At 43.5% G+C, this 24,568-nt stretch overlaps 1 protein-coding gene across 5 annotated transcripts in view; it reads right to left on the reverse strand.

Moving 5' to 3' along the window:
• Window positions 1-23,894, reverse strand: part of TRABD2A (TraB domain containing 2A) — a 154,160-nt gene extending 130,266 nt beyond the window's left edge. For 2 of the 5 annotated variants that reach the window (XR_010720513.1, XM_066181557.1), the window contains exons 1-2: window positions 23,409-23,894; window positions 6,146-6,979 (exon numbers count right to left, since the gene is read on the reverse strand). Coding sequence is in view for 4 of the 5 variants with exons in the window: in XM_066181557.1 (XP_066037654.1) it covers window positions 6,146-6,262 (117 nt within the window). In the remaining variant the exon portion in view is untranslated. Of the gene's footprint in view, window positions 1-4,495; window positions 5,107-6,145; window positions 6,980-23,408 lie in introns of those variants that run through there. The other 3 variants (XM_066181556.1, XM_066181554.1, XM_066181555.1) reach the window with 2 other exon arrangements.
• Window positions 23,895-24,568: the final 674 nt, after the last annotated feature.

Raw genomic sequence — 24,568 nt, forward strand, 5'->3', positions numbered from 1 at the left:
GATCCTGCTTGAATCCTTCCAACACACTTTACACCAGAAGCAGGCACAGCTTTATCACCCACAGCACCCTACTGGTGTAGCAGTACTTACTGGAACAGCGGACACAAGTGGTGTCTGTCTGCACAGACAGGAAGAGGTACCCTCTGCATGTCTAAGTAAGAGAACAGGCTTCCAGATGCACTCAAACATCTGGTCAGTCTTGAGCAAACAGACAACTCTAACCTCCAGCACTGGGGCTAACTGTGCATGCATGCTGATCTAAGAAGCCTTCCTGACTGCCAAAAGCAGAACAGGCTGCTTGGAGGAATTTACTGGAAGCACATTGCCTATAAATTTTTGACACTAAAGACTCAGGGTCAGAAAGGTTGATCTTAAAGACTGCTCTGCAATGGCTCATCCCAGACAACCTTCTCCAGCAGCTCTGTATATAAAAACCAGCCCACAGACCAGGCAGCACTTCAGCAAAGTGCTACCACCAGTCCACTTCACCTGCGTGGACTATAGAATATAGAATATCCTGAGTGGAAAGGGACACACAGGGATCACTGAAGTCCAACTCCTTGAGCTGCACAGAGCAGCCCCAAGAACTGCACTATGTGCCCAAGAGCACAGTACAAACCAAATATATTCCAAAGGGCTCTTCAAACTGTTCTGCAGCATATCAACATCATTCTACAACTCGAAATGCTATAGGACAGTCCTGGAATGCACACCTGAATTTACAGAGCACAAAAACTCTCCTGAAGACCGTAAGAAGAAGGGACAACAAACACAAAGAGCATCAGGGGGTACAAAAGATACAAGGCAACAGGTGAATAAGAATCTAACATAGACCTGGAAAGAATACAAGAGAATGAGTACGCTAAGTAAAACAAGAGGGAAAATGAGACAGGGTTCTCCCCCGACATTAGTCAGAAGGGGAAAAGAGAGGGCATGCCACTGCAGTGACACATGAACTGGAAGCAGTGGTGAGGCAGCAAGGAGCAAGGACCAGAAGTGCTGCTTTCTATTACAAGTATAAAGACAGAGGAGGGACCTGGGATAAGCATGAGGTTAGGAGGTCAGCACTCCTCTTCACACAAGTCTGATCATGTATGTGGGAGTACAAAAAACCAGCTACGACTGCAAGGAATTGTACGGAACAAGTGGTCAACAGCCATATTTTAGCTCCTCAATAAATCCAGAAAGAAGGCTCAAGTCCAGATGACTGGTACGAGACTTGACATGATCATTAGCACTGCTCTGGACACACAGCCCCGCCAAAAAGGCTTTTGCCATTATACTCTTTTTTTTTTTTTTTTCTCTGCTTATCCCCACAACTTTCACAGTCATATACTAAAAGCAGAGTACTACCGCCAGCTACCAGTGGTACCTCTGAAGAAATAAAACAGGCCATCAGGCACTCATCACAGAGTACATGAAGTCTTAAAGAGCCTCTAGCACAGTGTCATGGGTTAACATGAAACATGTGAAATCACAGGCAGAAGGAAAGCAGGCTGAGACAGCAAAAATTTTCACACGGTTCTCAAGACCCTGACATTACCAAGCAAAGCAGCTGAGCACTCTAGCTGGCACTTGCATGTCAAAAGAAGTAGTCATGAACTGGAAAAATCACCCTAAGCACCACTCAGACCTTCCCTCACAGAAAGCTTGGAGCCAGCATAAGAGGACAGAGAAACCTCAGTTTCCCACCACTGATGGGAAACCCCCTGGACCCTGCAGAATCAGTTTCTGGGCACCAGCGAGTGATGGTACATGGGGAGCTCACAAAGCTCACTCTCCCTCCAAAAGGTGGCACTACAGCTGCTCCGGACATGCTAGTGCCTCGCACTCTTTTGGTATCTCCTTCTGAAGTGGAGACTGGAATGCCAGCACTGCACTGCCTCTGTGCCGGACCTCTGCAAATAGCCTCCAGTTAACTGCTCTGTGCGTGTGGGGAAGAGGCAAAACTCTTGGTGCACCCGAGCAGGTCTGTCTTCCCCTGCTGTATCTTCAGGCACTCCCATCTCCCTGCCCACCTCCTGGAGCTCCCACATATCTCAATGTAGCTTCAGAGAGGGAAAAGCAAGGATATAATCTCACCTCAATACCATAAAAGGAAAGCTGTTAAACAGTGCTCTAGGTTGCCATGAAATAGCACAGGAGCAGTGCTGTGGCTTGTTCAGCATCACACCATACACCATCATTGTGGCACCTCACTTCTCTGAGAGCATGCAGTAGATAATAATGCTGGAGCCCAGTTTTCCTTTGCAGTAAAATTCTTTAACACAATTGTTGCAACAACAACAATAAAAAGGTGCTTTAAAACAAATTCCAGTCAAAGGGTTGTCCTGGAGGCTTACAGCAGTTGGGCTGTACAGCTTGAGGAATTTCAGTTCCAGCAGCATAAATCAAGATGCACAGATACATATTTCTGTCTCCACTCTACAGTTTACAGGTGGTACTCAATGCACTGCTCATCACGGGAAAAACCCTGAGCAAGGGGAAAGAGTGGCAGTCTCACAAGAGAACACAGGTCCCCAGCTTGCTGCCACACAAACGTCAGAGGAATCATCAGATCAAGGTACTTCTGAATGCTCAGCACCACAGCATGGTGCCTCCTCCTTTGCCTTACCTCCTCAGGTGAAAAAGCTGACACCGTTACAAAGAATGCACTGGAACTTGTGGGATCCCCTCCCTACCACAAGACTTGGAAAGCCTCCTTCTCAACCAAGGCTACACAGGACAAACTCACTGTCTACTGGGGCGCAATAGGGACACATAGGGACAGACAACATTTCCCCAACATGACAGGACAATGGTGTCAGCCACTGCAAAAATTCTGGAAAAGCAAGGTGCACATCAAGGGTATTTCCTTGGGAGCTGAAGTTCCTTCTTTTTTACGAAAAAACCCCAAGCCTCTGATTTTGTTCATTTTAACTAGCACCAACAGCTTGCTTTTTCAGCACAATTTATAGATCTATTATAGGATGCAACTTGTAGTCTTCAAATACACAAATACTACTGTGTTCATCAGATATCATACATCACTTGAAGTGAGGCAGCAGTGAATCTTCTGCAAGAAAAGTGCCACACAAAATCAGAGAAAGTGTAATTTTTTTTCAGAGGAACGAGCTCAAATTGGGCTGAATGGCATACTAACAAGAGTAAAACTGGCAAACATCCAGAAAACAATTCAGAAAAACACCAGGAGGAGCAAAGAATTCATCTAGTGACAGCACTTCAAACATTGAGAAGAGCATGGGAGTATAAAAAACTGAACAGAAAAGACAGAAGGGTGTAGTGAGGTGGGGAATGAAGGCTCAGAGGGAAAGGAAAACTGCGGTCTAGAGTATGAAGAAATGGATGGGAACTCCGGACATGGACAATCAATTAAACCCTCTGTGGCTTCATTGTCTTTCAGGACCCCTAATATTCATCATTTGACCTCAGACACACCTTCCAAACCTCAGGTCAGAACTGCACTGTTTCTCAATCCACAGTATTCTCATGCCTTATTTTTCTTGCTTGCTACAGAAGCCAAAATACATGGCACGCAATTATTTCACACAGGCAGGCAGCCCTATAATCCTCCCTATTTGGCTTTCTCCCTCTCTCTTATCTATCCTGGCATACTATCTTGTCATGTTCCTTTATACCTAATTGAGGCAAAGATTTTACTCACCACGTTACATGCCCATGCAACTATGGTAATGCACACAAAAATGCTAGCCACATTTTTAATAGTACTTATCTTGAGCGTTTGCCCACCTGCATCACTGACACTGTCAAACTCAGCTTAAGACTTAAAGCAGAACTCACTTGGGGATAAACACTGCACTGGCTACATACACTGAAAGAACACAGCCAAAGTGCCAGAAATTAAAAATGAAGTTTTTAACTAAAAAGTCGCAGGTTAAGAACAGACAGATTACTTGCTTTGCTGAAGGGCATATATGAGAAAAAGTAGCCCTATATGTTAATTTGTCCTCCATCAGGAACAACACATCATAAAACAGTAACCAACTACAACTACAAGCATTCCACAATTAATCCCTGATTTCTGGGTTTTGATTTCTCCAATACACTCCAATATTAAGCAAAAAGAAAGCAGTACCAGACCACACTACTTAGTATCTGGAATACAACACAAAAAGGTTCCAGCATACTTTTATTTTAAATTAACTGTTTTCAATGTCCTTTTTTTTTGAGAATGATAAGGCACATTATTGGTTATTGCTTTACCTATAATTTGTAATCATGTTGAGAAAGCCCTCAGAAGTACTACAGGTTCATTCCTTAAAATAGCAGTTTTTCAGGCAACAACACACATACTTCTTTCATGCCAGAGACTGAGGCAACCTGACAAATGGAAGACAGTTAGACCTAAGAGAGGTAAGAAAAGGAATCCTATAAAAAATTAAAGTAAATTAAAAAGCTATCCGTGGTGATGCAGGAACAAGACAGTATTTTTTTCCTAAGGAGTTCATGTAAATATTCATAAGGATAAACTCACCAGCTTTGTAAATAAGGCAGACGCTGCCATTCCTAGACAGTGTGGTTATTACCACTGTCCTAATGACATTTGGAAACAGCCTATTCCAGAACTACAGGTGGTCACACATTTTAATGGCACAGTAATCAGCAGGTAATTACCTACCATTAACACATTCACTTCCAGTCTAGCTAGCAACTGGCAGAAGTCCAGTCAATTGTTCCTGAGAAAAACTTCCTGCATATCCCACCCAATCTGTGAAGTTATCCATTTCCGCAAGTACGACCTCTGCCCAGGAGCTATTCTTTTTGTCCTTGCTCTCACTAGCTCCTTGCAGTAGTTTCATACCAGCCCACAGGCTTTTGCACCTTATGCCCTCAAGGAAAAGGGGACACCCACTCCAAAGGCTTGACCTGGCTTTATGGCCACCTACAAATCCAGCTGACAAACTGGTTCCAAGCAAATTGTAAAGACGCCATCCCACAAGGCTCTGTTTAACTCAAGCTCAGGCAGACACCTCCAGAAAGCAAAAGTAACTTGGTATATGGCTGATTCCATAATGCCCTAAATCCTGGAAGATATTCTGGGGAACCAGCACGCTCACAGAGGCAGGAAGGCCCCAAGAACAAGGGCTACATGTAGGTGCAAGAGCAGGTGAGAGAGCAGAGTGAAGTCACAGAGCGGACCACCTTCAGTTGCAAAACTCTCACAACTGCCCTGCAGTGAGCCTGCTGTGGTTTTAGCACCTCCCCAGTGCAGCAGGTCTGCACTTCTAAGGGCGTCCAGTTTCCTTAAGATCTGTGCTGATGGAGTTAACCCTGGCTGGGAGGGAAGGTGAAGTGGTGGTACACATATCCCAGAAGCACATGAGGTCCAAGTAGATGCCAACAGAGAGCACAGATGGCCTGTTAACACAAAGTTCAAGAAGGCTTTTCCTACATGTTTTTTGGTACTTTTATCTCAGAGCGACTTTTTCTGATTTTTCACAGAAATGACAGACACTGTCTACACAAGCTTCACACTGGCCTTAACATCACCCTTAACTTGCAGCAGGGATGCTCTGCTGTGCTAACCACTCTCTGGAGCTAAGTCAATGCATGCTGCTCCTGGCTACAGCAGTCAAGCTGATGACTTTTGGAGACCTAAAGAAGCAAAACCTCACATAACGTGCAACCGTGTTTTCACGCCAAATGGCCATTTGCGGGTCCGAACCTGTTCCAGCACTCTCGGCGTTCTGAAGTGGGACTAGGCGGTATCCCAGCGTGGTGTGGCGGCAGCAAGTCACTCCCAGCCAGTCAGTGTCTTCTGGCGAGCAGCGCGGCTCGTCATACTCACCGCACGCTAAAGATCCTGCTGGCGTTCATGCCGAGGTCCTCCTCCCCCGTCAAGCTCTTCCGTCAGCACCCTGGGATGGGCGCACGGTCCCAGCACCCTGCCGCATAGTCCCGGGAAGCCGTGGTACCGCTGCCAAGCGCTTGCCGCCCGAGCTCGGCGCACCGCGCCCGCCTGTCAGAGGGGACTGAGCCGCAGCCAGTCTCGCCCGTCGTCCCTTCCCGTCACAGCACCCCGTGGGGACCAGGCCCGCGTCCCCCGCCGCGGGGCGGGGCAGGCGGCAGCGCACCCCGGGCAGGAGGAACCCCAAGGCAGGAGGGCACCACGCGCAGCGCTTACCTTTCTGCGGAGCGGGCAGGCGGCGGCGCGGCCGTGCCGGGCTGTGGCCAGCAGGAGGAGGGAACCCTGCAGAAGCAGCAGCAGCATCAGGCAGCACAGCCCGCCGGGATGCACCATCGTCGCGCTGCGCGCAGCCTGCGGACCGCGTCCCCCTGCGGCTTCTGTTTTGTCTCCCCACCTTCCCCTGCTTCCGCAGCTCCCCTTTTACTTTCTTTCCTTTTTTTTTTTTTTTTTTTTTTTTTTTTTTTTTTTTTTTTTTCCTTTTTTAACTTCTTTTGCCTTTTTTTTATCTTCCTCCTCCCTATTAGTCTTTGGCTTCGGCCATCCGACTCAATCCCGGAGCCCCCGCAGGAGCAGCCCCGTACCCCGGCTAAGCACTCGAAACGCTGCCCCCTCCTCCTTTAAAGGTCCCCTGCGGGGCGGGGGGAGGAAGGGGAGGGCGCGGGGCCCGTCGCAGAGGGGCCGGGCGGTGGGGCGGCACGGAGGGGTGTCGCAGCCGGGCAGTGCCACGCCAGGACCTCTGCTGGCTCCGAGGTGCTGGGGTGGCCGCGCTCCTCGTCCCGCAGCCCTCGGCGAGCCCGCTGCGCCCGGGCCCGCAGGGAGCGTAGCACCTCGGCTCTGTTCGCCCTGGGCCCGCCCGCCGTGACTCTGCCCTTCCTGCTGCTGTCCTTAAGTGAATGTAAAATGGAAGGTTGTGATTATTCACAAGCTCTTTTATTGTCCGTCCTCTTGAATTACTTTCACTCCTCCTTGTTCCATGGGCGGCCGTTCCAAAGTTGTGCTTCCAGTGTGCTTTGCGCAGGCACTGTTCACAGCATCACCGAATATTCTGAGCTGGAAGTGAATTATTAAAAAAATATGAATATCGCCCTAATGCCGATATCCAACTATGACGGACAAAGGACTCTCTAACAGTTTAAAATTAGAAAGTGTATGTTTAATTACGACGCCGGGCAGCGTGCAGGATAGCTCCCAAACACACGCGCCCCTACAGGCGATCACAGGGTCTTTTTATGTACAGAAGTATTGAATACCCAAAACACAAATGTATATTCATGACTTTAGTACATCGCATTCCCCGCTTCGTATGGTAATTAGCCAAAAGCTATTAAGCATGTGTGGTTTGTTCTTTGAAATGGGTCGGTGGTCTTTTTTATGGGGCAGGGTCTCAAAATGATGAAGTAAGTGAGTCTTCTTTGCTTTGACTTTTTAACCTTTTAGTGTTGTGTGACAACTAAATCCTGTTTTCCTAGGAGTATTTGATTTATGAATTCATTGTCCTTCTTGAAGCCTGTTGATTAGTCAGAATACACAAACATAAGTTGACAGGCCTCATGATTTATCAGTTCCTTAAATCCGGCTTCTGCTTATCAAAAGGGAAGTCTATCTGTCTTACTTCAGCAATATCTGGTTAAACTAAAATCTTTAATTCTTCAAAATTAATGTTTCAGAAGGACCCACGAGGACCGTTGAGTCCAACTCTTCAGCGAACGGTCTGTACAGAGATGGAACCTATGACCTTGGCATTATTAGTACTATGCTGTAAGTGTGATCCTTATATGATCAAAAATAATGTATCAGTCTCTAACAGTCAAATTCATCTGTTCCCGCCAAGGAGCCTAGGGTTTAAATCTTCACAGAAGTACATCTTGCTGTTAAGCACATTCTTAAAAATATTGAGAAAAGCCAGAAATGCACCAGGTTTTAGTCCAGTGCAAATTATAGGAATAAGCTTTCATAGCTCTCAAAATATTCAATAATCTCCTCCTGACAATTTTATTATGGCATGTGTAAATAATTGATATATAGGAGAACTGTTAGCATTTTTAATGCTTAAACTGGGTAAACCTTTAAAGCTAAAATGCTAACCATCTATGGCTCACTAAGGTGTAACGGCGTTATTGTATGGAACAATTCTTCCTGCACCATCCTACTTGTTTTAATCAAGTATTTCCCAACAACAAAGCCAAAATCTCTCGAAGCCTTAAATAAAAAGACAATCGAGGTCAAATTAAAGGTAAAAGGCATGCCACTCTACGAAGCAGTATCTTTTTGTTTATGTAGAAGAATAAGCTGTTGCTTTTATTCAGGTCATTCTCTATGATTAATTTTTCCCCACCTTTTCGTAGTATGTTAATATATAACAATGCCTGTTATCTATTAATATAGTAAATATTAATTATATTAGCAATATATATTATAATAATATATTAGTCATATATACTCTCCAGTAATAGTAATTTTACAATTTCGACCTTAGTAGTGACCATAATGCTCACTGTCCTGGGGGGCTGAAGGACGTTTCTTCTAATTTGTGTTTGTTGGTTGTTTTTCTTTAAATTGCTGGTAGTCCTGACCTACCCTTGGGCTTAGTACACAGAATGAACAAAGATGGTCTTAAAAGAGCAGTGTAATTTCTTTATTAATGTGGACCATTCCTTCAAACCTGTGTATGTGAAAATAATATGCACAAAGTAACACAAGAGAAGCATGTCTGGCTGTTTGCAGACTCAGGTAGTCACTGTCTCTTTAGCTTTCTCATATTTGTCCTTCTAAATTCATCTTTTTCTACTCCAGAGAAACAGGTATCTGTCCCAAGGTTAAATTCTGGTTCAGAGTCCATGGCAAACTTTCCATCAGCTCAAAGAAGGAAAAGGTGCCATTCTTTACTTTTGTCTGGTTTTTTTGGCACAAATTAGCTGCCTCCAGAAGAGAGTAGGCAGACCCAAAACCCTTCATTGTTTTCCCCTTCTTTTATGCACATTACTGTGTATCTGAATCTTGTGGATTTTGATAAGAATTATGCCAGAGTAATACATGAAGTGCATCTTCTTTTGTTAGCTCATGCCAACCATTTAGAGCAAAGAGCATTATATGACCAATTATATGGAATTTATGTAATGAATAGTATTTGTTGTCCCAAACTTTTTTAATAGTAGGGGTAAATACTATTAGCATTTTCCCAGCCATTCAGGTACTCCTGTAATAATCAGAGCAAGAAGTGCAGATGGTACCTCTTTCTTAATCTGCCCCCAAAAAAGAACTCTGATTCAACACTGGAGCTTCAAATAGTGAGTTTTCCCACCAGTCACAGATAGTCAAGCAACTTTTCTGAACACCACTCTTACCAGCCCGGTATAAAACATAACATTTCCTTTGCCCTGGAATGCTGTAAGCCAGGCACACATTTGGTCATGTGTATGTCCGGGCATGAAAGCCAGATAGCATTCATACAATACCCTGAGCAATCTATAGAAATAAGAATCAATTTTTCATGGCAGAGAGCGGCGCTGGCAGACTGATTAGGTGCCTTCTGTGTGACTATTTGGTTTGCTTTCTGTTTTAAAGTAGCAAAATATGTAACAGTGCTGTCTGAAATACAGCCCATAGGCCTACAGGTAATGCAGATTAACATGCTGCTTGACCTTATTTTTGAACTGGTGGGAAATGCATTCTTTGTGCCAAATTGCTAATGAAAAATAGGGAACAAGAAAAGACAAAGACAGTGTCTTAAAGAGACTTCCAAAGTAATTTTTACTTGCACTGCAACATTTCAGTAGAAAGCTACACCCTTAACTCCATTAGCAGAAACCTAAGAGATAAACTCAACATTTTTATTTAATAAATTTCTGTGTGTAGCATGGCCAGGATTTATTTTCCCAAAATAATTGGGATAAACAAATTCCAAAATTATTTCAGTAGGACTTCAAAATGTCCATAAATCTAAGCATGTGCTTGTGAACATTGTCCAGAAAGGGTAAACAGGCATGCACTTAAGTGCTTTTCTGGATCAGGGCCTTAGACCACGGAGAGTCTGTGGCCTGAGTTGTCACTAGCTAGTACTTAATTCAAGGTAACTGAATGAGCTGTGTCCCTTACAGCAGCACAATTTGAGCAGCTAGGAGAAGCAGCTGTCATGCACAAACAGTTGCTCACACTCACATCCCAAGCTTTAGGTATGCCTTCAGGTGGGGCCAAGAGGTGACCTGGGCTGTGTGCAAACAGCGGCTGCATCTTTTGTTTCATTTGGTTTAGTTGGGGTTTTGGGGGGGTTTTTTTTGGGGGGAGGTGGGGGCAGGACTTGTGGGGGGTTGTGGGTTTTTTTGGGGGGGGGGTTGGGGTTTTTTTTCTATTTTTTTTTGTTTGGTTGGTGTTTTTTGTTGCTGATGTTGATTTTTGTACATCAGCTGATGCTTAACTTCAATTAGTTTCCCAGGCCATAAGAGCATTTATGTGGAAATGGCTGAGAGGCTGTCAGAGGCACAAGTCTCCTCAAGCGGGTGTTACTGGTGACAGATCTGCAGAGCACCACAGTCCAAAACTCCTGCACGTGCTAATTGAGATGGCATGCATCCATGTGTGCATGCCACACAGCACACACATGCCTGAGAGACCTCCAGGTTATGTATGTACCCTTGTTACCTAACATTAACCTGCAGCAGGAAAGAAAGCCACCTCATACAGCCAAACATAGTAAACCTTGAGTGAGAGAGGCTGCCACAAAATAGGTTTGCACAGAGTTCAGGACAGAATTATATTCACTGTCCATTAACAGGCAGGTCAGCTCTGATTCACCCTCTGCTGAACATGATTTTAAAGACCATGATTTTTAAGTATGAGTATTTCTTACCATTTAAAATTATGAAACACATATCATAAAGCACCTTAGGAGCAAAGGAGGTTTTTTCATCAAGTTGAGAAAAAATACTCTGTCTGTGTTTGAAAAGAAGTTTGCATAGAAGGATTGATGTGGGCTTCAAAGATTCATGAACACAGAGTCCCAGTTATGTCTCCAGATGAAAAAGGGTTAGTGGATTTTGCAGTATGTTACTGTATGAAAGTGTCAGGTCAGCTGGAAGGGAAGTATGGGGAATATATTACAAAGTGAAGTGGTTACATGTAATTATCAAGCACAGTTAGCCAAAAGCCAAAAATAAACCGAAAAGAGTGGAATTCTGTTCTCCAAATATGTCTTAATAATAGTAATGTCAATTTGATTGGAGAGAGAAAGTGAAACAAAAATAAATCTCTTTGACATTGAAAGGAGGTGAAGTGAAGGTACATGACCGTAACAGGGAGCTCTGAATTGTGCTAGGCCTGAGCACTTTTGAAATAAAAGAAAGGATCGTTTGAAGCCAGACTTGAAGGAGTCAAACAACAGTTTACAAACTGCTTTCCCCAATCTGAAAGTATTTTTATAAGAGTGAAATCAAAACCCAAACTATTTAAAAGTTGAGAATAAAATGCAAGCAAAATAGTAAAAAGAAGTAAGAGTTAGTAAGTTAGTAGTTCATAATGTTGGAAGGAAAAAATGCAAAGGATTGGAAAAAATTAACATGATCAATGCATAATTTTATTTAATTCAGTAAATAGGGGTTTAGTCCCTCTCTCTGTGGGGGAACTGGAGCCCCACTGCTAGCCTATATATAACCCTCAGCCTTACTGTCAGAAAAGCAGTGGCTTAGGCCTTGGAAAGGAAGGATGCAACAGTCCCTCTTCTCTTTGCACTCCCTTCTCAAGCCCTTCCCTAGGCTGGAGGAAAGATGCAGGAGAAAGGAGTCTTGAAAACTCGGGTGAACCCTAGTCCTGTGCACATAAGCATCCATCTGGGAAGCAGCTGGAAAGACTGGACCCCTCAGGAAAGCTCCAAAATTTGTAAAATCTTTAGTTTACATAGGTATATTTCTGATGTCTTCTAGGAAATATCAGGACAGCTTTGCTATGGAACAACTGAAGGGAATTTAAGTCACTTAGATATGCATTGAATTCAGTTTATTCATTAAAGTAGCTTTTTGGGTTTTTTTCAGGATGTCTTTGAGAGAGAAGAGCTATCCTCATTTTTTTGCAACTGCAATTAAGGATTTTCCACAAAGTAGAGAGGAATTTTCCAAGAGATAACACTTACTTTCTCCTGGTTTTGTAACTTGCTCTAAAAAACATGAGGAAGCATGTGAGAGTTGAGGACAATATGTAAGCAACAGTAACCTGTTACAAAATGTTGTCTTAACAGTATGTAAGGTGCCTTTTTCTTTTCTTTTCTTTTTCTTCTTTTTTTTTTTTTAATAAACCGGATAAATACATTATGAACACTGCTTGCATTTACTGAGGCAGTAACAGAGCCACAGTGTGCATCATCGGAGTGAAGCTCCAGCACAAGGGAAACCATTTATGGTGTTTTTCAGGATACTGACTTCAGTGGGGTGGAATTTTTCTTTGGGGTGGTAAAGGTCAGATCAGTCATTTGTGGCACCACAGAATTGCCATGCATTTTCCAACCCTTTCAAACCTGCCTTCTGAAAAGCCGCTGAAAGTGTCCTTGCTCGGCAGCTTATCCTGCTGGGTTATTTCAAATACAGACTTGCACAGCTAATGGCCATCCCTGCCTCAAGGCATTTAAAGCTCAGATCTTATGAAAAGTTACATAGACAGTTTGCTTCACTAACTGTAAAATGTCCCAGGAAAATTAAAGAAACAGTGTACTGAGGAAGTTTCATGCAATTCTGGATTAGCTTTGAGCTCTCTCAAGAGACCACATAGCTGTATATGAGCCTGTCAGTGATTAAGATTCTTGTTTCTTGTCAGGCCATCAAGTGGAGCAGAGCTGAAATTAAGTTTTTATTCTAGCTCTATTTTCATGGGTAATTTTCGTTCAGGCAGCACTTGCTTTGGTTTCTGTCAACTGGGAATTTTCTTCCTCTCATCTAAATACTGAAGAAAATGCCTACACTTCTTCATCAGGATTAAAGAAGATAAATTTAAAAGAGGCAATAAATGTGCTTTCTACTTATTCCAAAAAATGGCACAACTCTAGCTTGACAGTTCTAAATGTTGAATTTATTTGCTGAAACAGCATTTTTTGGAGAGGTGACTAATAATTGCCTTTAGTCACAGCTGTTGCTCTTCATTTTGCCAAGCAGGTGATCTTGAAGAGCTGAAACACTGTCCAAACCTTATCAGGCACTGTGAACATTTGTGCTGGAAATGTTGTGTAACTTTCTTAGTCAGTTTGGATCTGATTTGCACTCTCTCCACTGACAGCTCTGTCCAGGATTTCAGTGACCACAGGATTACTCCCTAAATCCTATGTTAAAGATGTGCAAATAAACAGGCCAAATTACCTCCTCTGCACCCACTAGGAGGACTTAAAACATTTTTTTTTTCATCATTGTGGTGTCTTTCAAGTCAGTGAGTTGCCAGGGACATGAAAGCACCAGGACCATGTTCCCCCAAATATGTAAGGTTCTTGGAACCATACTTAACTTGAAGCATATGGGCAGTACCACAGCTGAATCAGATCTCCACTTGAAGCTTCAATCTGGTCCAATGCTTTGTTGTGCCGAAAACAAACCCAAACCATCACCAATCAATCAAAGGAAATGGAACCCTCCATTGGTCTGTGTGTTTGATACTGAGTACACGTAAAAACATTAAGGAGGGAAGTTTGTAGGGAGCTCTTTCCTAAGCATATCTCTTCACCATGCGAAGATTAAAGACCTCGTACTGAGCCATATGTGCCAAATCATTAGCAAGACAACTCATTCTTCCCCTGATCGCAGGCACATGCACTGAAGCTATTTCACCCTGTTTATTTGCCTTCCGGTGGTGGACAGCACTCCTACTTAATTACCCTATCTGCAACTATTTTAAACCAAAGCCTCAATTTTTAATCTTCAGAGGCATCTGCTAGAATTGCCTTCGACATTTCATGAGCCCTGTAGCCTTCCTTCAGACAGACAGGGACACTTAAGCCATCTCTAGAAAATGCAAGATCCAAAGCAGGACTTCTGTGAATCTCTCAGGCCATTTCATCTCCACACCTAAGAAGTAGTCAAGCTACCTGCTACACTTTTATTCTCCCCAGGCCATAGGGTCAGTTTTTATCAGTAACAGAAGCTCATAGGCTCATCTCATCTCCTTTCTTGAATCTGCACACAAAGGACCAGGGCTGCTTTCCCAGCCCAGACTGCACAGGATTGCAGCCCAAGTGCACACCTATGTACAGATGGTATCTGCACAAGATACTGTGCAGATGGGGTTTTGAACAGCACTCAACATTGACTCCAGTCTTCTTTCTCTGCAGATAAAGGGATTTGGGATGTATTGTTGTTTGCTTTCTCCTCTTCTGATCCATAAAGACATTAGGCCCAGAAGATGGCATTATGATTTCTGTGGATTCATCCTAGAGCATAGCACCAAACTTTTCCTAGAACGCTGTCTTTCCCCTTATCCATCTTCCTGAGATTCTCCCCACTGTGGAAGGCTTCAGGCCTCGGTGTCTCTTAGACATTATGAACCATCTGCCTGGGGATTCTTCTGCACAATAGCTGCCAACATCACAGCCCAATAGCAGGGCAATGTCTAGACATCACACAAAGAGTGCAGACTGGTACCAAGATCTAGTGCCATCACAAACCAGCTCTTGCAGCTCTGCAAAAAAGTCAAGAGGACCATATGCTCAAATAAAATCATCTAGGTTTGGCGTAGGAAACAATCTTTACTGGTTTTACTACAAGAAATAAGGGAGGCACTATTTTTTTCTAGATTCTAACTTCCTGGTCCTATTTAACATTTCTAAATCCAGTTAAAGAATGTTTCTTTCCTCTGCTGTCTTATTGTTTGTGCCTCCTTCTATTACCAAGCAATAGGACAATAAATCAAGAATAATCAGTATCTGAGAATCAAGAATAATCAGTCTGTCTCTGCACAGATGCAGCAATGAGATGGAGTGGCAGTCATACAACTCAAGTGGACAGAAAATGTTTTAATATCAACAGTACAGAGACTGTGTTCTAAAGATATGAAAATTTGGAGGAGAAGTAGTATCAAAGATAATAGAATTTCCTGCCTAAAAGTTTATTAAAGATTTGTCGAATGACCACCAAGTCTTGTAGGATCTATCCTGGTCATTGACTAGTCAGAAGAACAGTTAGATGAGGAAGTTAACAGAGGAAGAGGTTGTGTTATTTCTCCAAATGTTTGACAGTGAATTAATTGTTAAAACTGAACAAATTTTTCATTATTGCTAGGCTGGGCCTCTGAAAGCTATATACAGGCTGGAGTAGGAAACTAGCTTGGATGGTTCCCTACTCCAGCTTGCATTTGGCTTTTGCTGGATGAGAATTCAGACAAATGCATTCTCGTAGAATCTCTATTTCCTCTGGTGATGAAAGAGGAAAGAGGTCAACATACTCATTCTGTATTTTGGGACTAGGGCACAAGAATTCTTCTGCATGTCACAAAACCTGTGGTGCCAGAGCTTGGCTTTGTTCACCAACTCTTTTACCCCCTGAACCCTCTGCACACCAGCTCAGCAGCCTTCCTGCATCTGCTGCTCCTCCAGTTTTTGCATTGCCTTTTTATCTTTTGTATCACCCACAAGATTGTTCTCCTGGCCCTGTCTAGAAAAGGAGTAGTTTTCTGCCTGTTTGCACTTAGCACATCCTCAAGGTTCTCTGCTAGCTCTGGGATTTCTTTTTCCAAACCTCTTGCTCCTCCATTCTGTTTGGCGCTGCTGCCAAAATGGCACCTCAGACTTGGCAGGGCTTGTGATTTTGGGCTCAGTCCCTTGCACACACAGCAAAATCACTAGTCCCAGGCATGGGGACCCTCTGAAGTGACTATGCGCTGATAGGGCTTAGCTGCAGGCTGACTAAATGGAAGTGGTTACCAGAGCATCAATCATATATGAAAGGGATTTTTCCTTACAGTAAGCTCTCATCAAGTCAGCCTTTCCACCCAAGATAATCACTTTAAAAAATCATCATCACTTAAAGAATAGACCTCTGTGGCTGTGCAAAATGTCATCCTGCAAGAAAACTCTTTCCAGCTGATCATAATATGCTTATAGTGGAGACCATGATGAGGTGCCGTGTGCCAGGACACGTTCTTCCTGTGCTGGCACAGGACATGTCCCTGTGTAGTTCTAAAAATGGCCTTTAGGCTGTAACCCTAAACGAAAGAGGAGATTGCACTTCCTTAAGAAGTATCCCTCCAGGCATTCACAAATTACAGAGAGACCCCAGTAAGGACTGGAGGACTGACTATTTTTTTCCTGGGGAGCCTGGGCCAGTGTTGATTCATGACACTTGCTCAGAAGTGCTCTTTCAGCACATTTGCATGAGACAGTAGCAATGTGGGAGCCCTTACAGACACTAAAAGCACTGCAGGACCTCTCCTACACAAACAAGGGTTTTAAATTCTTGGCTAGAATCCAGTAGAGGAAGCCAGGTAATTTATGCCCCACTTCCTGGGATTCTCCCCATCACTCCAGGGGGACACAATGAAACCTTGTCACTTCTTGCCTGGGATTCAAATCCTTCTGGCTTTAATGCAACCTTTTTGCTCCCCAGCACCATCCAAGAGGACAGACTCCAGCAGATTTCCACAGGACTGCTCTCTCTGGTTCCCTTCAAGAAGATTTGCAAGTGCGGGATGGAGACTTAGTCTGGGTTTTCCCCTTGCCGTCTGATTTTAAGGCAGTGCTTGTCACCCCAGAACAGGGCCTGGCCTCCAGAAACATTTTCACAATTTCTCTTGCCTGTCTGTTCTCACCTCCATAGGTAGATCTTGTTTCATATAGTGAAAATCTGGGAGAATTCATACTTGCAAACTGCCTGCTGTGTCAAAAGAGTCTAACCAGCTTTTGGGATTGGTCACCTCACTCTAACCAATAGAAGACACCTTGTGAAAGAATGGATCATATTTTTACAGCTTATGTTTTCAGAAAAGTTGAGGAATGCCGTGTGACAGCCAGGTGTTCAAGTTTGCTTGGAAGTATACAGGCATCAAAGGTCCTTGATAGACAGTGGGATGAATCTCAAATAAAAAAGTAGTGTGGTGCAGAGATAACAAAGCTAGTTCAAAGGCTGGTAGAGCTTCCCCCCTCCATACAGCCGGGGCCAGATTGTAAGGTGTGTTCACCACCTGTTGTGGGGGACAGGGTCCTGGAGCCATCCTGAGTGAGGATGAAAAGTTTCCCAAAATGAAGCATTGTAGTCAAGCATCTTGATAGATCTGTGGCAGCCACTACTGTCATGATCATCATCTAGTGCTGGTGTAAGCAAAACCAAGAGTTTAGAAATGACATCTTTAATAGAAAAAATGGCTGATTATGTAACTATATAACTCTAACATATAGTTACATGCAATAACTATAGAACAAAAAAATTTTAAATCTCACAAAAAACTGTGGCTGCACCTTTGCAAGTGTGAATAGCACAGGTAAGTTCAGCAGAAATCAATTGCCACAGAAGCCATTGGAGAAATGGGACATCCATGCTTCGGTAGTCTGCTGAGCAGTAAGAAGGCTTTTCTTCGAAGTCACCACACTGATCCATGTGCATACTCGCTTGTCTTCTAGCCACAAATCCTCTGCTAACTCTGGACACAGTTCTCTTAAAGGTACTCTGTAAGTAAATACCAGTGAGAATATAGAATCTCGGGGTCTTACTATGCCACCGATTATGCACAAGGCTAGGTTGATCCTGGCACCAGAATTCCAAACTAACTCTGCTGTAACATCAGAATGGTGAAACTCCTGCAAAATGGCATTGATATCTCACATAGCTGTTGCTCTGAAACAAAATTCCCTTTTGTATCAGCTTCAGAAATTTAATGTCTTAAATGCTCAGCAATGTTTTTCCCAGTTCCTGTGTTCTTCCTCGAGAGAAGATTATTGCTGTGGCAAAGATTCCCTAAAGCTCTCAGGGTCAAGACTGATTTCCACAGGCAGCAAACTATCTCAGCAGAAATTGCTCTTCTGTATTTCCAGTGCTGTATGCTCAGAACCATGGTTTAGGTCTTAGACCAGATAGTCACTGGAAAATTTTCTGTATATCCACCAGCACCTTGAGAGAATAGATTACTCAACACTAGGGCTGGTTTTGGGTCTTGTCTCTGAAAATTGCCCCAAATGAAGCACAGTAAGAGGTATCTCTGAGATCTAGGTTACAGCATTCCATTTGTTATTTCCACCCAGCCAGTTGCTGAACATTCTATCACTATTTTTTTTTTTAGATCGGTTAGAGGCATAATTTCAAAATCCATCCAGTCCATCATGCTGCTGCTTGTTGCCAACAATCTGCAAGCATCTGGAGCATATTACCCCCTCACAGTGGAAGAGAAATGTTCTTTCTGGTTTTTAATTGAATTTATACTGCAGAATTACTTAGTTCTGAAACAAAACTGGCCAAATCTTTGCCTGCATTTCAAGTTTAGTAGATTGTAAAAGGTTTTTCATCTGCTGATTATTCAGAGACATTTCCAGTACTGTTCCTCTTCTACTTTTATGTGATTTATTAGATATGAGCAGGGCACGCTTGCAGCAATCTCAGTTTTGCCAGTTATCAGTTAAATTGCTCCCAGGCATAAAGGACAGAAGCAAAAGGGAGTGTCACAGAATTTTTGTGGGAGAAAAAGCTGGAATGCGCTGCTTCTTTTATTCCCTAGGACAACATTGTTTAACCAACTCACACACACTAAGTGGTATTGCCTAGTGCATTGGCCTCTGGAACTGTCTTACACCTAAACGACCCCATATCAACTTTCCAGGGCCTCATTTTCCCATGGCTGTGAAATGTGTGTCCTTGTTAATGTACTTCTGTTTCTACAACAGAGAGAAGCTGCCCAAGAGGAAGCTATTAACAACTAAGGCATTTCACTGCCATGTGCCACTGAGCTGGTGGACTCCCATTACCTGGGTGAAGACCATGCTCACATTAGACCGGTCTGAAGAGGTACACTCACTCACTGTCACAGAATCATTCCCAAGGTCCAGCAAAGCCACTTAGAGCCAGTTGCCCAGGACTGAGTCCAGATGACTTTTGAGTATCTCCAAGGACAGAGATCTACCACATTTCTGGCCATTCTGCACCATTGCTTGGTCATCCTCACAGTATAAAAATGTTTCCTGGTGTTCAGAGAAAACCTTTGTCTTTCAATTTGTGCCCATTGCCTCTGGTCCCATTACTTGGCATCACTGAAAAGAAACTAGCTCAAACATATTTGCACACTTTCATCAGGTATTTATACACAGTTATGAGATCCACACTTTTCTCCTAATTTCTGATTTTCTGCTGGTTTCTTTTGATGCAGAAAGACCTTTCCTCCAGATGGCACAATACAAATAAAATAGCTCATGCATAATACGTGAGCCACAGCCTTCAAGGAGATTTCCTTTCTCATGTAGACAGCTGTAATCTCACACAGGGGATGCCTACAGAAGAGGGGATTCATCTGCTAGGCTAGCCAGCTGTTTAGTGACTGCTCTGTTCCTACCAGGAACAAAATACAAAGTCTCCAAAGCACTTACCCAGACATCACAGTCATACTGGGAAGTTTGAAGTACTGTGCTAACAAGTTACCCTTGAATTGCAGAGGGAAGATCATTTAACAGGCTGGCTGATGGCTGTGATTTTAAACTGTGTGGCAGGATACCGTCTGTCAGCTATAATAGTCAGAGTCCCACAGGGCTGCTAAAGCAAGCCTTCATCTCTCCCTGTTTCAGAAACAGGGTTTTAACAGTACTGCCTGCACAGAAACACTCTACACTCATTGCTCCCAGAGCAGCATAAAAAACTGGAGCACGACATGATCTCAGCAGAGGATTTGCTTTCTGGCTATCTAGATGTGGCACATCAACAGGAGTTAGAATCAGAAGGATGCCTGTGTAAAGGTGTTACTTTCTAACTTTGTACTTGTTGCCTTTATCATGTCTGAGTGGTCACATCTGCCTGAAAACCTTACAGCGACACGCTGCTATCGCTTCCCATGATGATTGCAGTGTAGGGCTGGGTGAGACAGATTTTCATTTTCTACTCTCAGGCACTGTTTGGAGACCTGCTACTCAAGTAATAATTGCTAATTCACTAATTGCTGGAAGGACAATACAAGCCCCATGTCTAGGCTGATTTGTGGCACTGAGGGATACTGTAGTTGCTGCAACAGATACACAGTCATAAGCCAGGTCACATCCCCTTGCACGCCACATTAAAAAACTAAAAATGAGAGTCTTATTAATCATCATCATGCATGTCCGCACTTCCAGAAGTCAATAAAGAAGCAGACAGAAGAGCAATAACTACGTTTATGTGCAATAGGAAGTGGGCAGCATGAATCAATGAAGAATGGTGGTGACCAGTGTAAATGCAATCAGTGATTAAGAAGACAGGAAACAAGACTTCACCTTCAAATAAAAATCTCTACTGTCACAACATTTGAATAAATATGATTTAAAAACTGAAAGAGGAGACACCAAAAAATATTAAAATTCCTGTTACAGAACCTGAATGCCACCCTCAGTATTCCCACTGAGATCCCAAAGCAGTTTCTGGAAAATTTTGTGATAAAATTCATTTATGGTTTTGGTGATGGCAGTCACAGGTAAAGTTAGTTTTGCCAAGGACAGATGCGTTCCCACATTTTTGAGATGTGGGCTTTCATTCTCCTATCCATATTCAACCCAATAACTGCACCATGTAAGAAAAACAACTGCAAAAGCATAAACAGTGGAACTACATAGAGCTGAAAAGAAGGAGGGGCAGGGGGAAAAACTCTCACTGTGCCATGTAGTTTCTCTTTTCCTACTGCTTGGTTATCTAGCCCTATCAAGCTCAAATCAATCAATTGACATCTGATGTCTTTTGCAGATGGATCAGCAATGATGCATATCTGATGCACAGATATTCCAACTTGGATTTGCTAGCTATCCAGCAATCAGACAGAATCCTGATGCTGATCATTCACAGATGTTGCAAAAAAGAAAGAAATTCCTCCATTCGCTGTGAATAAATTTATAAATTTATGCGTTTTACTTTTGGTCAGCCAGAGCAGCCGTCACTTATGAAAACCAAAGTGGGACTTTCAGCTAGGATGGTGGGATTTTGCAGTTGGCTGCATTTTTGGTGTTGCTTCTAAGAAAGAAAGATCCCTAAAGCCATGGCTTAAGCATGTGAAACTGTTTTAGCTGTTCAAAAGGCGCTTTCGACTATCAGCCAATACTGAGAGCTGTGTTTGAAATCAAAGTCACAGCTGCTTAACTGGCTTTTTCTTTCAGTGGGGAGGTTCAGCCAGCCTGTTGAGGAGCATGTCTGTGGGGCTATGTGGGCAAGTTACAGCTACAGTCAGGGCTCTATCTGGGGTGTTCTAAAGACAGAAAAAACCTTATCAAAACTACTTGTCTGTGGCAGGCAACTGTGATACTAGTTACAACTGACTGCCTCAGGACCCCCCAAAGAGCAACTGTCCTGGACCATTTGCAGTATACAAGTATACAAGTGCAGTAACCTCCTGTGGAGGTAAGTAGGTAATAGGTAAGAAGCCTAGAATTCTTCATGACAACCAGTTTTCATAGAGCAGGCTCTTGATATGAGCTGTGATCATGAAGAAAAATGTGAAAACTTGATTCATCAAGTACTCAAAAACATAGAAAACAAATTCCACCTGTATTGATTTTCCATTTGATATTTTCAGGCCTACTCCATGATTTTTCAGGAACCAGAATGATGGCACAAATATTTTTAGTGCTAAGCTAAAGATTTCAGTGCTGCCAGGCTGATGGTACATCTCAGTCCTGAGTGTAGCTGCACCTTCACTACAAAGCCCATTGGACGTGCTCTCCAAGTCCTAGCTGTGACAATGTACCCACAGAGACAAAGATCACAAAAAGTACATAAGGAAGTGAAGGCACCTGGGACCAGAGTGAAATAAACAGGGACTTAAATAAGAGATTTCTTAGTTCCAGTGGTTTCCATACACACCTAGGATGTCAGAGCAGGAGATGAAAACACCAAAGCCATGTCTGTACTGGCAGTGCTCTTAGCTTGACAAACCTCTTGACACAATGCATCCCTACAGTATTATCCCCTCCAGTTCCTTCCATCTTATGCCACTTCTGCAGACCTCTACAGAAATCACATGGTGGGTTTTTGTGTCTGAACAGTGTTACCTCCACAGTAAGAGTTAAAATAGACCCATTTCCAAGTTGCTGTACCTGGTAGCAAAAGGTTGATGGCATGAATGAATCCGCAAGCATGGCACTGTCATCCCAGAAAGGGAAATGGACACTCTTTATTTATCATACTGAAAAGTACAGATAATAACCCTTTTGGCTTTACCTGGCCTTGGCCCTCATTCCCTGCAGTTCTTAAATCTGCAGAGTAGCCAACAAGAGTTTTCACATGCTGAAAATCTAGACATGGGTGCCAGTGCTCTGTTGAGACAGAGCAGTGAACCTGGCCCTGTGATACTGCAGTCTCACATTACTGGGTCGCTCAGGACTCCTATAACCAACCTAGGCTGCTAAACCCCATAGGGAGAGCAAGGGAACAAGGGCAAGAACCTGTTTTGCCATGTTTAAGACATGCTGCACACAGGGAAACAGTTTCCCAGAAAAAGGAGATGCAGGCAGGTGGTAATAGCTGCAGGAAGGAAGCATGGAACATGTCAGGGACCTGGGCCCTTCACAGTGCAGTCAACACATTGGCAAGATCTGGGTGTGCAGAGACAGGCAGGCTGCTATCACCTCCAAAGGAAGAGGACAGCAAAGATCCTTGGGAGTTATTTTACAGTTACAAAACAGAGTTCATCCTTGCAGCTGTGTCTACTTCTCCCTAGCCCCCAGTGACAATGGATGGCATGGAGGACCACCAGCTGCCCTGAAGATGGGGGAAGTGGCAGAGACATTTGTGCATGGGGAGAGCTACCAGGACCAAGCATCCAGTGGAAAATTAGAGGCTTCACACGAAGGGGGAGTTTCATAACTGGGCATCTTCACAGCTGAAGGAGATTATAAGCCACTGCATTTGAAACACGGCTTGTTTGTCACTTAAACGCAATATTCACAAATGTGTCCTACAATGTTGCTAACCTGAATTTCAGTTTCCAAAGTGGCTAACTTACTGAGTCCTACCAGAAACCATATCCCACGGTTGCCAGAGTACTCTGAGCATGGACATCTGGGGAATGGGCAGGACTATGTGTGGCCACACCAAAACATATCATATGCAGAAGAAAGGCAGGGAAGACTTTAGGCTGGGATCTTCCCACTTTCCTTTACATTGTGCAAATATTTATTGCGCAAAGGTACTGGAAGTCAAAGCATAATTTTCAGGTACAGCATGGAAATGTTGCTAGTCTGACACAGCTTCACAGAGGCTTGTTGAACGGTATTTGTGGTTACAGGAAAGCATTCTTGCAGAAGGAAAGCAGATATATGTCAGCAGCCTCCCTTCCCCTCTGTTGTGCCATATCCAGTAGAGTTACTCACCCACTGAAAGCGGATCACTTCCGAGGTGTGTATTATGTTACTGCTCCTGTGATCATTCAAGTCCTGCATGTCCTTTTCTATGTGACTCAAATATAGCATTCATGTTGTTGTTGTTGTTGTTGTTGTTGTTGTACTCTCTCTTCATCACATGTTCCCCAAAGTTTTGCCAGCAGTAAGTCTGTTCCCAGAAAAGCCTTGTCTGTCAAAGAGGGTACAGGTGCCACTCAAAGTCATAAGCAGGAGGGATTGTAGGCAACCTGTGACATCATTTGCCATGACAAAGCACATTGTGGAAATAAAGGGTCATCCACTCACTCAGCTCTCTGCTTGATAACACTTGTGTCACCAAATGTGAAGGCTTCTGTGGCTCTTGGTGACTCCCACATATGTTGGAGCAAACCTTACTCTTCAACAAGGACACCTTTAGCAAAAGCCTTCTTGAAAGCAGCACAAAAGCCACATCTCAGGCAGAGTCAGGAGAGGTAAGGGAAATGAATACTGTGCTCCCAGAGCAGGCAGCACTAACCTGTGAAGGCATATGGTCCACATGGCCACTAGAGACCCAGGGTTAATCATTCACTGGAGTCAGGCACAAGGTCTTTGTTAGCACATACTGATAACCAGGCTGTAGGTTGCCAGCCGTGCTGGCAGGGCTTCAGCATGCATGCACAATTCAGCCTGAACTGGGCTGGATTATGTTCTTGTCCCAAAAGACCTTGAAAGTGGTAGAAGTCTCTTCTTTGCTCTTATACCCCGTACCATGTTTTTCAGAACAGATTCACTCCCCCCAGTAATTTTTAGTAAAAGGCGTTCCTCACAGAAGGCGAGGAGGAGACAACATCCCCCCTGCTCCCTAGCAAATACTCCAAGGACATATAGGAACAAATCAGTGTCAATATTACCACGGCCTCAATGAGGCAGCTCAGACAAGATCAGCTCTATTCTCCTTGGATCACAAAAAGGGCAGAAAAAAGAAATCTAAGCTGTTTATTCCATCTTGTACTAGAGGAAAGTTTGACTTCCCCCCTCCCAAACCACTGTTTCAAGGACTATTTGTAAAGAAAGCTTCAAGGTTATAAATCTCCCTTGAGCCTCTTGCATGCATAGCCTTCATGTTAATGTACCATGATAATCTTTTCCCTTTCCTTTTAGTAAATGAA

The sequence above is a fragment of the Chamaea fasciata genome, unplaced genomic scaffold, assembly GCF_029207755.1.
Source record: "Chamaea fasciata isolate MVZ Bird 193981 ecotype frontalis unplaced genomic scaffold, bChaFas1.0.hap1 SCAF_4, whole genome shotgun sequence".
In the NCBI taxonomy this organism is placed as follows: Eukaryota; Metazoa; Chordata; class Aves; order Passeriformes; family Sylviidae; genus Chamaea; species Chamaea fasciata.